At 31.2% G+C, this 16,453-nt stretch overlaps 2 protein-coding genes across 2 annotated transcripts; both read right to left on the minus strand.

Moving 5' to 3' along the window:
* Nucleotides 1-2,347: 2,347 nt before the first annotated feature.
* Nucleotides 2,348-3,956, minus strand: LOC125071936. Its single transcript, XM_047682380.1, has one exon. It carries the CDS (start codon nucleotides 3,954-3,956, stop codon nucleotides 3,438-3,440), a length of 519 nt encoding a protein of 172 aa, XP_047538336.1. The 3' UTR covers nucleotides 2,348-3,437.
* An 81-nt stretch (nucleotides 3,957-4,037) lies between these two features.
* LOC125072100 lies at nucleotides 4,038-5,212 on the minus strand. Its single transcript, XM_047682611.1, has 2 exons — nucleotides 5,177-5,212; nucleotides 4,038-4,913 (listed from the first exon to the last, which is right to left on the minus strand). The coding sequence occupies exons 1-2, from the start codon at nucleotides 5,210-5,212 to the stop codon at nucleotides 4,038-4,040; spliced, it is 912 nt and encodes a 303-aa protein (XP_047538567.1).
* Between the last annotated feature and the right edge of the window lie 11,241 nt (nucleotides 5,213-16,453).

The following is a 16,453-nucleotide window of genomic DNA, read 5'->3' on the forward strand; positions in this document are numbered from 1 at the left end:
TTTGGCAATGGCCTAAAATGTGCATCCTTTGTCTATATACTAATATCTATAATCCTAACCACATTGAAATGCTACTTTCTTATTATTATAGATTACATTTTCAGAAAGCATATTTAAGATACATATATTCAATGAAATAACGAAACCTGTCTGTCCATAGGTTTGATATAGCTAGTGTGTAATCAGAGATAATTCTTGTTATAAGTGATTTCAATCCGATAGCTGCCAAAAATATGTATGAGCGATTTGTCTTTAAAATAGATGCAGAACAGTCCGCGACGGTATATTTTTTATAGATCATTCCTATTATTTTTATATTAAAAAAAATCCTCAACTCTAAAGATGTGTCACACGTTACTAATATATGTCTGAGTTAGTAACATAATTATTAGGTAATTTTCGTGTACTAATTATATTATTGTTTACGCTTTGTAATTTATTAATAATTCATACAAAAACATGCGTGTGGTAAGATGTTACTGTTTTTTTTTTTATGTCTCACAAAAGTGTCGCCCACGGTTTCGCTCGCGTTTTAGGAGTTACTGGCGACCAGTAGACATAAAAAGTAACTTAAAGCTTTAAAGCGTGCTTCATAGCGAATTTCATCAAATTTGCTTTAGTCGTTAGACCGTGAAATAGCAAGAGACAGACAGAGTTACTTTCATATTGTTAAAACTACTTATTTATGCAGTTACATTTATATTATAATTATATATTTAATAAACTCATATTTTGTTATTGCATCAGATAAAAATAAGTGTAACCGATTTCATAACGTCATACGTACGGCTAAAAAAATAATACAAGACGTTTTCCCGCGCAATATTAGAAATATAAAATGACGGCCACCAATTTAATGTAAATAGGAGATTTTTGTTAATTTGATTTTATTTTAACCTCAAGATCATAAATTTTATAAAAACAATAATATAAAAATATTCTGTGTACCTACTGGTGTATTTGGAATATTAGTATAGATTATTTAAAAAGTAACAAAGTGAACCTCAATTGTACCCACAAAGAATTAAGTATAGAAAATAAGTTTAAGAATCTAAATAGTATTATTATGGTGCATCAAATTTAAATTAAACTTTAAAAATTTTGACTTTCTTGATATGTTATGACGGGAAAAATAAAAGACATTATATAATAAAAACAATTTTAATTACGCCGGTAAGTTGTTAAACTGAAACCTTTTTACATTTTTATTTTTTTAATCTGCTATTTCTAAATTATGCAGTCTTATTTTTTTTCTAAATTCTTTTCGGAGAGTGTTTTTTTTATAAATTTATTATTTATAGGAATGTTTCAAATAAATCGAGTACATTAAAAACCCTACAAAAACAATCACTTACCGTTTAAACAACTTATTATTATTTTTGGTTCCTTATTTAACACAATGATGTAAACTTAAGTCCTAATGTCCATTGAAAACACAGATTAAAAAAAAATAAAGAACCATGGAGGCTTTGATTATTTATATGTATAGATAGACTGTCATAGATGGGAACGCGTTTACGAGTGTGTGTTTGTGTGACTAAACACACACTAGTAAAGTAGTATGACGTTTGGCGAGTTTCAAGCGTAGCTGTCACGGACACCAAGATAATAAAGTTGTCTCGTTTGATTTAGTTTTTTTTTTTGTAATGTGACACTCTGCCCATATATATAAATAATCTAAGCATTGATGTATCTGGCCATACATAATCCTTGAAAACGTATATCATTAAAATTGCTACATATATTTTAATAAAGATGTAATACAAAAAAAAGATATGTTTTTATTTCTTTTAACAAAATATACATAATCATAATTTATTTGTAAAGATTTTGTAATACAATTAACAGTTTTGGAATAATTAAGTTACGAGTAGTTTTCGTAAATACGTAATACATAATGGACATTAGATTGACATTATTAAACAATAATATACCGCTGGCTTAATTACGTATATGAATGGAAATACAATTTTAAAAATTAACCATTGCTTAATTAAAATTAAAATAATAAACACTACTCCTAAATCTACGTTCGGTAAAAAGCTATTCAATTCAATAAAAACACGAAGCTCGTTTATGTACTCTATATACAATTATATACATATAAAGTGTAGATTAATATATATATGTATGTTCATGTTGGCTGAATGTAAAGATATCTTTACAATAAAATTAAAAAGTAAACTGTTGTTTTTGTTTGAATAAAAAAATTGGTAAGACATCAGCGTGTTACGGCAAATTTTAACATGAAATTGAAACAAAGTATTTTAGAATACGATGATAGCAACATTTTTGAAAAAAAAAATAAAATACATTTTAAGTGACAAAAATATTTAAGCAATATGGTTCCGGCTTTATATATATATGTATGTATATTATATATTTAATTTTATTATTAATAACAGCATGGTATACAAAACATCAGATGTACAAATATATAAAAGTGCATAAAATGTTCCAAAAATGTGTTCAACAATCTCCTTTGTTTTATACACTATTCGATATTATAATGTAAATCACGATCATTGCAAAATAACTGTTAATCTACTCAAAGTATTTTAATTTTTACGTAGAGCAACACTTAATCAAAAAAAAACTTCAATTTAAATAAATTGTCAGTTAATGCGGACCTTTTTTAAACTACGAAGATATTATATTCATTGAAATTTAGTGTGTTGCTTTACATAAAAATTAAAAAAAATCGATTGCAATGTAGTATATTATTTAAACTACGTACATTTTAAGCTCTATGTTCGTTATTATTATAGCATCACTCTTGCAAAAGGCAACACATAAGAATAAAATTTAATTTCTAAATAATTTTTAAAATATTGTACAACTAGCCGAATAAAAACGATCATTTTTTAAATTAGAATACAATGGTTAATAATAATATCAAGTTATATTAGAAACGTTTAAAGAATAAAAACTTCGTAAACATAATTGTAATACGACCATAAACTGTTTAAGTCGAAAAAATCTGAACGTAACGAATGTTTTTTTTTTTATTATAGAGTCAAGGTAATCAGGAACATAATACGTCCTTGTGTATTGTCACGCGACTTAGTAATAGAAAACTAACAGCACTTATAATTCGACTTACATTGCTACACAAAACTTTTTATGTTTAAGCATTTTTGACCAATTAAGCTTGATGAGATAGATCAGTGTTTTGGCACACTTTTGTTTATAATATCTTGCATACGTTACATTCGTGTTAATACAATTTGATATACCGAAATATTGGGGTTTCAAGCAGGGTTTGTAACAATAAAAACCTCATCAAATCTAATTAGGAACATTTTAATATAAAACAAGAATCTTATTACAAATTACTAAATCTAATAACATTGTATTTTTATAACTTTTAAAAAGCACATTTGCAGTCTGTGGTATCACTACCTACGTTAACAATCACTAGAACTAGCTTAGGACTGCTAAATCTCGTCCGAATCAGATCTAATTGAATCGTAATTGGACGTTTTGCTTCTAAGCATTCTAAGAAAAGATCCCACTGCGAAAATCGTTCTCCTGTGTCTATGAAATATACCCTGATACAAGGCTTCCCTTAGAGCTTTCCTGTCGTCTGACATCGAAGGCTGTGTGCTTAAGGTTATATCTGAATGAGCCCCAATAGATTTCTGATGTCGAAGACTACCGTGTTTCTTCTCCAAAGATTTCTGGTTTGGTAAGCTCATGGTTGATTCTATTGAAGAATTCTTGGTTTTCCTCAAATTTAGCATCTTTTTTCCCGACGATGACTCCGATGATGATCGAGTAGGAGCTAATTTTGATCTATGTAGAGGGTTGTTTGAGCTCTCCGGATGTACGACTAAGTCTACTGATTTTTGGCTTACGGCACTAGACCGTGTAAGGGTTCTCTGTGAGGTCGTCGGTTCAACTTTAGGCACTCGCTCCTCTTTTGTCAACGGCTGTTCAGATTCTATTGCAATCATGATCGTCAATTAATGTTAACAAGCGACAATGAAACTCGATCGTACTGTGTAACAATTTAATCAGACGTTACAATGCCGTAGTCACATCATAGGCGGCCGTGCCTCGTCAACGCTTTCAATGGAGGGCGGGGCGAGATGAATAATGACCTCGGAATTGTTAGGTATATTAGCCTGCGAGCGACCGTCACAACAATTGCTGAATGTTATCGTAGGCACGTTCCCATCGCAATCAATCTGGATTGTGTTCAAATTTTGTGCTAAGCAATCTACGCCTGAATCACTAGTGTCCTTCGAATATTTGTCAGAGTTTCCACTCATACTCAAATCGAGCCATTCCTTTTCATCGCAGCCTTCAATTCTCTCTACTTCAGGTGATGGACCTAGGTCGTCACGAAAAGTTGGTGAAACTCCTTCTCCGTTTACATGTAAACTTATTAACCCGGCTAAGTTAACATTAAAATTGCTTCGCGTCGTAACTTGTCCGCCCTCGACACCACGAGCTTCATCCGCTATAATACGATCTGTGATTGTTTCTATTTCTTTTTGCAATGCTGGATCGTCTTCGTAAAATTCGGAAAGACCTTGAAGGTTTTCGTACCAACTGTTTTCTAGTAAGCTCGTCGTTGTTTGCTGTTTATGTTTATCAGACGTTTCTTGACGGTGGCGGTCGATAAGTTCCTGAAGTGATTCTTCGTGCTGATGAAAAAGATTGTGATACGCTTGACTCACAGCTCGTAAAGAGTAAGTAGAGCGAGGTCTTGAAAGTAGTGAAGCCGAAGGGGTGTGCGCGGCAACGCTGCTTCGCCACACGTGTCCACGGGCTCGCTCGCACAGTATTGCATTAGAATTAAGAATCCTTTCAAAGTCCGACACTTGCTCGGCTTCGCTTATCTGTAACAGCAACTTGTTTTCTGTCTCTTTTCCACCAATCGTCTGACACAGCTTCTTGTCACCAGCCTGTTTAAGATTAGAAGACTTAGTTCTATTATCGATCGTTTTCGAGTTATAATTTATATTTTGTTTGGAGGTTGAATGTTTAAACTTAGAATTGTCCGCGTATGTCATGGGTATTGATAGGTTCTGGACGGCGACCGCGCAAGGAGTTTTTACGATTGTTTTTCGTTTTTGCCCCTTTACGACTACGTTATCAGTTTTGATTTGACGTTTGTTTTGGTCTTTGGATGGTTGCCTATGAATGTATTGTTTATCAGAATACCGACCTCGATAAGGATCAGCACTGCGAATATTTCGTCCATGCTGAGATTTAGGGCGCTCTGCTAGACAGACACTTTTAGCTCTCAAAAGATTATCAGGTCTATCTTTTGATGCCAGTTTGGCTGAATAAAAAAAAATCGACCGAATGTTACCACGAGTTAGCAGCAGCAGTGATCTAAGCTGACTGTCTGCAAATCATGTACTGCTTTCTTCGAAATTGTATAGAGTGAGCGCAAAAAGTAATTTATCGTGTTAGCGTGTTGTGGTCGATCGATTGCCATCGCCGGTATCGCTGCCTAAATAGAGATGGGCATAAAATTCACCAAATGTACGATGCGCGGTCTCGCTATACCAGTTTACGATGTTACAGGTTTTCGTGAGACAACCTTTACGATTTCTTTTTATCTCTCTAAATAAAATTCGCGAGTCACGTCATTGTTTCTTAACCTATGCAAATGAAAATGATTTCTTTGTTTTTGATGTATTTTAAGTAAATTTCTGTTATTTGAAAATTGCCTTAGTTATATACGAAATCTTTATAAAGACTTGCTCTATAAAGATTTCGTATAAAAGTACAATTAATATCTATCAACAATATTTGATTTATTGTATCGATATTTCGGAAAACTGTTGTCAGTTCTTTACTATCCCTTCACAGCCACACAATGAGGTGATAGACGATATGACTTGCGAAAATAAAAACATATTTACATAGAAAAATTTAACTATTTTTATTACAAATAATCAGGAAGAGCCTAGTAATTAGAATATGTCAATTTCAGCCGAAGATTCTGGGTTCAAATATGCACGGTGGTGAAGGAAAACATCGTCTGATATCTGATGAAAATTTTCCACATTAGTACCAACCCGCATTAGGCCAACATGTCGGAATAAGTTCCAAGCTTAAAACGTAAGACTCCAAACCTCAAATTAAATGAGGCTCAGCTCACCAGTGAAACATATACAGGCATTTTCTTTTCTTTAGTAGGTCAGTGCTAATATATGAAATACTAGTTGTCGAATGTGGCTTCGCTCGCTCGCTAGTTTTAGAAGTTAGTCGTAGTTATATATTATTTTATACTGTTATTTAACTATCGAAAACAGTGACTAAGTAGTAGGTTTCTTAATGATTCTCAGGTAGATTCCACTCTCCAAACAGAACATCTCTTTTTAGAGTCTACTTGAACAAATCTTGCTTCATTATAAAAGAAAATATTTATGACCATATTTTTTTTCTCAATATTCCTATCGATGATTCTATAATGACATAATTAGAGCAATTAATATCCATCAAAGTCAGTCGGCTGCAGTTTTCAGTTCTACGTCAATATACGGTTTGGCCCCGCGCCAAGATCTCTTTAAATCATGCATAATAAGGAAAGTATTTACGATTTTATATAATCTAACAATAGATTTATGTAGTCTATTTCGAGATGCGCTAATAATAATAATACGATACATTGTTTATACTTCAGTTATACACGAGGATTTTGTATGTGTTAGTTTTGTTACGCTAAAGTTTTTAGTTTAGAAATAACTGATACATTACATATACACGCAATATTCGCATAGAGCAGACAAAATTATATGCCAATGTAAAATAATAATGATAACGTGTTAGATAAACTTAGATTACATAGAGTAAGCAATTATTGACAGATTTCCGAACTTGTATTAATATAATAATTTTAGTTCTAAGTAATTTTATTCCTTTCTTAAAGTGTTTCTGTGTATTTTTAAATTAGTTTCATTTAAAATTGTCCCGAATTTTAAATTTGTATTCAAGCAATGCGAAATGTATGTGATAATTTAAGCTCTTTTTTAACGGTTACAATTTTATTTTTAAGTTTTTAGTTTCAATTTGAAGCTACTTATGAAAATAGACGGTACAAAATTAATTGAAACGACATCGTTATTAAAAAAATAATAATTTAGGTGTGCCGACCAACTAAAAATAGTGTCGTTGCCTTCAAAGTTATGTTATATGTACAATAATTAGTTATCATGAAACGAAAAATAACTTCTGAAGCCGTACTAAAATTGAATATCATGTAAAATTTATTAGCTCTTCTTAAACAAGACCACGAAACCATTGAAACGTTAATTCACTGTAATTGCTTATAAAAATTAAATATTTCAAATGGTCACTTTAATCTAACCGTTTAAAAAAAACACATGAAAGAAGACTCGATGAAGATCGATGCTCAGATGTTTCATGCTTGCATTTTCTCATTACGTAATCGTTATGAATATACGTCCCCGATTACTTTAATCTGATTGAAACAAACCGCTGATTTTACTTAAATTTTTTTCGTGTTTTTTTTTTATTATTTATCTGACGAACAAACTGGCCATCTGGTGGTAAGTAATCACATAGATATTTGTTCTGAATAAATATCAAACATTTCTTAAATCTCCAAAGCACAGACGAGGCTTTTTGGAATTTAAAATTTAACAGGGTAAATGGAAGGGGTAAACTTTATGAATTTTATCCGTACGAAGTCGAGACGGACTATATATTTAAACAGCAAAATGTCACATCTTGGCAAAGGTATTTTACGATTACGAGTTTCTACCACCATTTGGTAGAATATCATACGAGACATGCAGGTTAGCTCGCGATGTATCCTTACACCGTTGAGCAAGTTGAGGTTTGTGTGATGTTTTATTTAAACCATCTTAACTGTATAAATAATTACATGTTTATATATTCTAAATTATATTTTAATTGCAGTAATAATCATTACATAATATTTAATGTAAGTACTGTTATAACTATAATAACAATTAAAATAGCATTAGGTATGTTAACATTTTTAGATTATATAGGCATTCAAATTCGTTGTAAGACATTTTAATTTGTCAGTATTATCACTTACTTCATATTGAGTACTAAAAAAATGCACTATGACTTCTTCTTGATCTCGTATATCTGTTGAATAGATCATACCCAGACAAGCTTACAGGGTCCTACTTATAAAATTTGGCAAATGTCTTTATTGAATATTGTAATTAATTTCATCGGGTCCTTTAAAATACGTAATATGTATAAAAAGTAAAAAACCATAAGAGGAAAGACAAAAAATAAACAACATAATTGACAGACCACAACTATCTACCGACTACGCCTTAGACATGCATGTACACCTATGTAAAATTAGGGTTAGAGATTACTCTCTCGCACGTGACATTGGCAAAAAAAACACTTGATAGCAAATTGACGCTATATAATTGGTCGAGAGCTTAATTGATCTACGATATTCGCTATGAATTTATGAAAAATTTGCGTTTTGAACGTCGACGAAGTTTTTATCGGAATTTTAGAAGTAAAATTAAAGTGGATATAAGTATTTAAATGTTATATTATAAATGAGGATATATGTTCTGTTGTGGTTAGTTACTGCTGGGCTAAAGACTCCTCTTATGTTATATACACGAGAACGTTTAGATCCACTTCCACGAGACTACTACAGTGTGGGTGGTTCGATACAAAGGTTGCTGAATTTAATCCAAACTAGCAGGTTGCCTCACGACATTTCCCTTCAGTAACAATCACAAAATGAATAACAAAAACAAATTTGAACAAGCAATCATCTTAAAGATTAGCATGTCTAATAACCGAGGTAATTTACTTTACAAATTCGATCCGTCTGGGGCACCACTTAAGATATTATGATCAGTAATTATAGTAAGGATACTATTACTCTAAATTCGATACTCGAGCCGTCTGCTACAACCGATGGTTATAAGGTTTCATAACAATTACTTTCCTAGTTTGTCATTTTTCCTGTAGTAACTATTAATTATGCCAACATAAGAATGATTCCCAATTAGTCCTCGCTAAGACAACCATCTGTCCGCTAAAGTCCCATAAAATTTTTGGTAGCTCTTACTATATCCTTACTTTTTTCCTTTATGAATATATTTTTAAGAATGGCGTATATCTTCAAATGAACGATAATGCATCAACGACTTGTCCTCGTTGATGATAAAAGATACTCATCTAGCAGTTCCTTGGGAATTGATTTTTAGGGAAAAAATCCCTAAATCAGAGATACCTACAGAGCATTAGACAAAGATATATCCAATATAGACAGACCTAAATACGGCATAGACGATACTATAATGATCTAAGATATAATCAAAGTCAAAGTCAAATATCTTTATTCAATATAGAATTACACTTGCTTATTAATAGTCAAAAATCTACCACCGGTTCGGAATTTAACACCTCGGACCTGAGAAGAACCGGTGAAAAAACTCAGCGGGATATTTTTTTTGGTTTTTTTTTTCTATTTTGCATGTACAATAATAATTATAATTTAGTTATTTGAAACAGCCTGGAGGCGATCATTTCATTCCCAAGGTGTGCAGTCAACTAAAAAGTCATTAGTGTTGTAATATCCTTTAGCACACAAACACTCTTTAACGATTCTTTTGAATTTTATAATTGAATGATTTTGAATTGTCTGGGATCCTGTTGTAAAAACGTATACATTGCCCCAAAAAAGAGTTACTAACCCTGTGTAATCGGGTACTTGGATCATGTCGAGTTTCACCAATCATCGATTTTTTTAAATTGCTAAATATATGTACGTATATATAATGTATTTTATTCTGTTTATAACTAATAATGACTAATGAACCGACCTTTTTTTTCAGAAAAATATTTGATTTACTAATTCGGGATATCTTATCTTATTTCTGCTCTTCTAATCTTAACAACTTTTATTAGTGCTTATTAGTCTATGGTACATTTCTGCACATCACGGTCTAATTGTTCTTTAATGGTGGCCGTATGTAAATTAACTTAGTGGTAGAGCTATGTGTTGTCTCAGTAGTACCATCCACTTATCACATATTCTACCACTAAACAGCAATACTTAGCATTGTTGTGTCAGTTTGATTGGACGAGTGAGCCAGTGTAACTGAACAGATACAAGAGACGTAACAATTTAGTTCACAAGGTGCACAAACCTTAGTGCTTTAAGGAATGGTTAATATTTCATACCGCGCCAATTTCTATTAGCAATGGTATCCATTTGTCATGAGGTAGGCCATTTGCCCGTCCGTCTACAAATATCATAAAAAAATAATCCAACACTAAGATGGAAAATAAGGCCGCTCATCTCCTTTTCTCAAAAAACTGTATCATTTCAGCAGCGCGTTTAAAAGGACCTACTAATATGAAATTATAAAAACAGTGACAATACAGCACATTAAAAATAATTCACATTTCATACACAATATATAAATGTTTAATATCTAATCAGTTACTCTTGGTGTCGTTGTTTATATCCCTTGGATCCTTGACTCGCTTTGGCTATCACAGAGTCCAAAAATATAATATGATTAAGTATTTTAAGCGTTTGAATATTATTTTTATGCTTTTTCAGTATAAATGTTCAAGCAAGCCAGTTTTATAAGTCCGTTTTTATAGCACCTTTTGTACAAATATTTACATAATGTTAAGATTAGTTGTTTATGTAAAGCTTAATCTTGGAAAACATTTGGTGAAGATATGTATAATTACATAAAATTTAGACAAGCATTATACCGTGATAAGGACTAGGTTGGAATAGGTTCGTTAGATATTGTACCTATGTATATTTTGTATAACGCATTAATAGTAACTGAGACAAAATGGAGAGCGGAAGCAATGAACTATAGTAGTGTGCAATCAGTATTTTTGTCGGCGTCTGCGTCCCACATTATGCCAATAAAAATTTTCAACATTCCACCATCGAGGTCATCCGTCTTTATTACGCAATATTTAATATAATACTCATAATAATAGACATCGTTGTGTACTTCGTTGAACTATAGGCGTAATAAAAGCTTGTTTGATTGGGAGCTCAAAGGTAACGGGGTAAAGGAACAGCTGACTCTGCTCAGCGGTGTGCCCCACCCTGAAAGATTTCTCGTATACTTTAAAATGAAACTATCGATCCATTTGAAAACTTCTTGCTTGATTTAGAGTAGATTATTGCAGTTTAAATTTTTTTTTATTGTTTTTTTTTTTTTAATTTTTACATGCACTAAATTGTTAGGGTGCATCCCAGAAAACTTAAATTTCGTGAAAATACTTTATGCTCTTCTCGATATGCATATATAACTATAAATTTAATTCCGATTGTAATTGCCAGCATATATTTTTATTTAGCTCAATATTTCGATAGAGTTGAATAGCCGTGGTCGTTTTCTGACGTCACCACTTTCAGGGGTTAAGAAACGAAACAAACAATAGATAAAAAGAACGACATCATCATAAAATAATCGATAAACTGTAGACATAAATAGTCCATACAATATCTTCATTTCCATTCACGGAAACAAAAACTCATTACGAACAATTCCCATTCGACTCATGTGAAGTACGGATCGCTATTATTGCGTTAAATTAGGACATTGTACTAAATTCATCGGATAATAATATCCGAACGCAAAGTAAATTTGATTAAAATTATAAAACACACGCTATGTACTGAATGAACGCACTTAGATTAATGACATTCGTTAATATAATTATGACCTAATGTTTCAATTATTATCAACTTGGTTGAATTCATTACTCAAATATATTGCGAGTTTCGACTATGTCAAGTTCTAAATTACTTAAAAACCCTCTAATATTTTTTTATTAAAGGTCGATTGTCGTCAGATGCAAAACGCTTACAAAAACGCTCCTTTATATAAAAACCATTACAGTTAATTTTAACAATTACTTGTACACGTATTAAATATGACAATTAACACTTAATCCAATTTTTTCATACACAAAATTATTGGGTATCACAATCAAGTCACGGACAAAAATCGCCAAAGATAAAATTGAACAGGGTAGGTCTTTGTGCTAACCCGTCTGGGTAGGTTTATCCAGCCGCTCATATATTCTACTGCCAAACAGCAATAGTTAATTGTTGTGTTGCCAATGTAAACACAGGTATAAGGAACGCAACATCTTAGTTCCCAAAGTTATTCCAACTTAATATTTCAAACTGCGCCGATGTTTATGGGCATCAGTGATCATTTCCCATTTGACAATCTACGTTCTTAAATAAAATGGTTTGCAATTCGGGATTTTTGGATCTCAATTCAGAACTCTAAACAAATTTGGACATAATTTCGTTAAAATACAAAAACGAAGGAATATACCGTGACATTGTAGTTGCAAGGTTTTTTTCGAAGTTCACATATTTATATTGATATTAACATACCAACTAAGCTGAAATAAATCGGTCAAGGTATGACTCGGAGTTCTGTAGCTAATTAATTGAAATTGGATGCGAGATCACAGCGTATGATCACAACTTGGAGAATCTTATAAAATTATTCGTTAATCATCAATATTATTGTATTTTTACTGAATTATATCATTTTTTTTTTCTTATTGTTTACACACGTGGTAAGTGTCTAACGCGCCAAATATGAATTATTTTTTAATGTCAGCAACATTTAGGAGACGATTTAAAATAACGCAAAGGTGTATAATTGTGAATTTGTGCGACACACCTTCAGCCGAACCATGGCGTGATAAAATAATTAAGTTCTCTGTAAGTATTTTTTCTATTGCGTCAAAGTCAAATAATACCATCAAATACCCATAATAATTACATGTTACTTTTTGGCTACGACGACAGACCAATAACCAAAAAGTAATATTTAATAATGACATGTTCTATATTAAACAAGGGTTTATATAAAATATGACATTCTAATATTGAAAAATAATAATATTATATAATAATATTATATTAATATATATTATCAGCAGACATATTGAAAAACTTACTAAATTAATTAATCAGTTTACGTGGAATCATAATTTGTTTTTTTTTTTATAGAAACACTGTCTGTTAGACTTTTGGCGCTTACGTCTTGGTCATTCGTGAACATTAATTAACCTAGCCAAATAGGTTCATGACCACTTTGTCTGAATGTGTTATAGAAGATGGTACCGTATCCCGAACTAGATATGCCTTGTTCGATCCAAATCTCTTAATGTTTCTTTTCGCTTATGGCTAGACAATTTTTAAATACTTTTCACAAATAATAAAATTGAACCTGTAAATAAAATCTTTTTTAAAAACACTAACAATTTATTTATTTATCTTTTTTTGTATGTTTTATAAGGTTAAGAATTAACAAAACAGGTCCTATAAATACTAATTGCGTTTATCTTTTAGATTAAATTGATTCTCTAATCTCGAACGGTCCGATCAATCTGTATCTGTGCCCTATAGGCACAACTAAAAGCCAATTAGCAGCGATTTGAATTTAAAAATAAAGACGCACAAATTTGGAAACAATTTTTATTTAAATAAAATTTAAATTTGATGATTGATGGTATGTTTAGATATGATTTTTCAAACAGATTTTTCATAATTTAATTCTTAACACGACTATGGCTTACTCAGTATGGATTTATTCACTTACGAAGGCGCGTCCCTTCACTATGAATTATCGACGTTCATCTATATCGAGTCTTGCTTATAAGATGTCTTAGTGTGCGTGAGATTAACATAAGAGTAGAGTCAGCAAAATAATACAAATAACATTATATGATTACCTGTGTTTAAAAGTTTTATGTGTAGTTTTATGTGGAAGGGCGCACCTTCACCAGTGAATAGATCTATACTTAAGCAACCATTAGCCTCGATTGAATTACGTTCTGTTTCTATTCAACCAATCGTTATTGATGTAAATAACGATTCGATTATGACCATGTAACATCCAATAGCGAAGCTCAGTTCATTTTTCCACGAAGTTTTTATTACGTGTAGTAAATACGGTTGTATGAATACAAAAATAAAAACGATTGGTTTCTTTTGTTTTATGGTTCGTTTAGTTCATATCGAGAGATTGTCGTTGGAGTTGTAAAAGATTATTATACTAGTTATTTTTGACTATTTTGATTTTTTTTTGTTGGTGTCTACGGTTTTGATCTTAAATTAAAACTGTATCACAGTTCAAGTTTATACATATATATGTATATTTACTATTAAGCCCGTTCAGATTCGAATCATTATTTTTATAAGATACATATTTTTTCATGTTAGATAATATTATAATTCCACAGACCTCAGACAGTCCGTGCCGTTGTTATACCATATTTATTATTTTAATTATGTTATTTTAATGTGCCTGCGTTTTAACACAAGTAGTATCACATTAAAAAAAACGATATCAAATTGATATCGAAAAGTTTTTATTGAAAGATGCAGTAATAATCACAGCCAGCTTCCTAAATAGGATCTGGATATCCAAAGGCGCAGCCTTTAGGGGGGCCAAGCAACCTGGCTCGGGCATGGATAAATAAAACATTATGCTAAGACAAAAAAAAATCTTTAAGCATTTAACATATTACAGAGTGCTGCGACCAACCAGCGCCTCTAAATTAATTCCTAATGTCAAAATCATTTTTTTTTGCCACTTTTACATTCAAAATGGCGCAAAACTAAAATCATGCCAAAGGCGCTCAAGACCCTGACGACGACGAGACTCCAGATCGTAGACACTTTAGACAATAGTATAACCATTCTGAGTTCCATTAAAATTGGTCTAGACATTTTGACATGATGCACAGTACATCAAATAAGAATAAAAAAATAAAAAATTGACGCTATACGCGTTGCATTATCTATATTTGAATACATGTGTTGTCTTGTAAAATACGTTACATAATAAATGAAACGTTTGGTCTTTCCAAATTTGTCTTATCTAACTACTTGTTTTTTTCTTCTATAAGCTGAGAATTTTAATGCCTACTGCCCAGTCACTCGACCTCTGTGTAGCACAGACATACGTATGGCTTCGGGCTCAATCAACAATTTGATAAATTGGTTAGTTATAAATTAGAATTTTGAATAACAAAGTAGCTTTTATGTTGTCATATAAATTCTGCTCCGTAAATCGTTAAAATTATATAACGTTTTTTTCTTTTTGTTATAATAATATCACTTCATTATGACCTCTTAGACGATCTACTGCTATTATGGACTTTAACACCTATTTTTTTTTTATTTCAACATAAAATATTTTTGTATGAATATTAATTTATACCAATTAACTCGTTTTAAATTTACATAAATTTAGTTATTTTTTATTGAGCATACATTAAAATATATATTTTAAGCTATTCAGTGGATAAGTTATACTTAGGCTAAATTTGTTTATGTCATTTAGAAAAAAACAATGACGTTAATTCTTATTTATAAAACTTCCTACATCGAAAACAGTTACGAAAATAAGTCAATACGAAACACGATATACGCAAATAACTGTGGCAGGCACTATTCATATAGTTTTTCAATACATTCCATTTCCTTTTCCGTAAACAAAAACAAACGTTCAACCTCCAAACGAAATAAATATATCCCTGTTTACCGTTTCACTCTAACAATAATAATATATTTTATTTTTAAACAACATAAAAATGTTTTTGATTAAGAACAAACAATGAATACTTTAATTTTATAGCATTATATATTTGACCTACTTACCGAAAATCGATTTTATGAATATAAACACACGCAAAAGGCACTGTTTTTTTATTATTTTAAAATCACTTGACCACAACACGTATAACCAAGGAGGTTACATATTTAGCACTATGAAAATCAATAAGTTCGCCAAAGAGGACTGTCTGTAATAGAAAATCCCTGCGAACTAGCCGTCCATTCAATACTCGAGAAGAGACATGCGTAGAATGAGTAGGACATCCGATGACGCGGAGCGCGGGAAAACTGACGTTTTGTTTTTTAAACATAGATAATGTAATGTTTACAATTTTGATAGCCTATAACTTTGTTGTGCTAATATTATTTATATATTTATGATTAAGAAGTATAAATTAAACAAGAATTATTTAATAATAATATCACCAATAAAAAATAAATGCTTTTAAATTATTGTATTAACATTTAAGTTATCGTATTATAGTACTAGTACTAGAAATATCATTTGTGTTTTTCTAGATTAGCCTAGAAATACCGATCGCTGTCTACTGTCATTCTAACGTAAAATAATGATGCTTCTTATTACTGTTTTCCGGCATAAAGGGTGAATCAGCCAGGCTAATTATTTAGATTATAAATAACCGTCTCGAATATTTGAATAACAATACATTTTACAATGAGTGCGTCTACGGTGTGGTACATTTTTATTTCTAATGAATGTTTTTGTTATTTTCGGGATATTTATATTTTTTTGAAATAAATATTTTCGCGTTGTCTATTTCTTAATAATATTTAAAAAAAAGTATTTTATTCTAGTGCTCAAAT

This window comes from Vanessa atalanta, chromosome 20 (genome assembly GCF_905147765.1).
Source record: "Vanessa atalanta chromosome 20, ilVanAtal1.2, whole genome shotgun sequence".
NCBI classification, from domain to species: Eukaryota; Metazoa; Arthropoda; class Insecta; order Lepidoptera; family Nymphalidae; genus Vanessa; species Vanessa atalanta.

What these genes read in the sequence shown, in the direction of transcription:
- LOC125072100 (XM_047682611.1), bottom strand. Translation starts at nt 5,212, where the DNA reads ATGGACGAAATATTCGCAGTGCTGATCCTTATCGAG. An exon ending in CAGTGCTGATCCTTATCGAG is followed by an intron (nt 4,914 to 5,176) that starts GTCGGTATTCTG and finishes AATCTTAAACAG; the next exon opens with GCTGGTGACAAGAAGCTGTG.
- LOC125071936 (XM_047682380.1), bottom strand. Translation starts at nt 3,956, where the DNA reads ATGATTGCAATAGAATCTGAACAGCCGTTGACAAAAGAGGAGCGAGTG.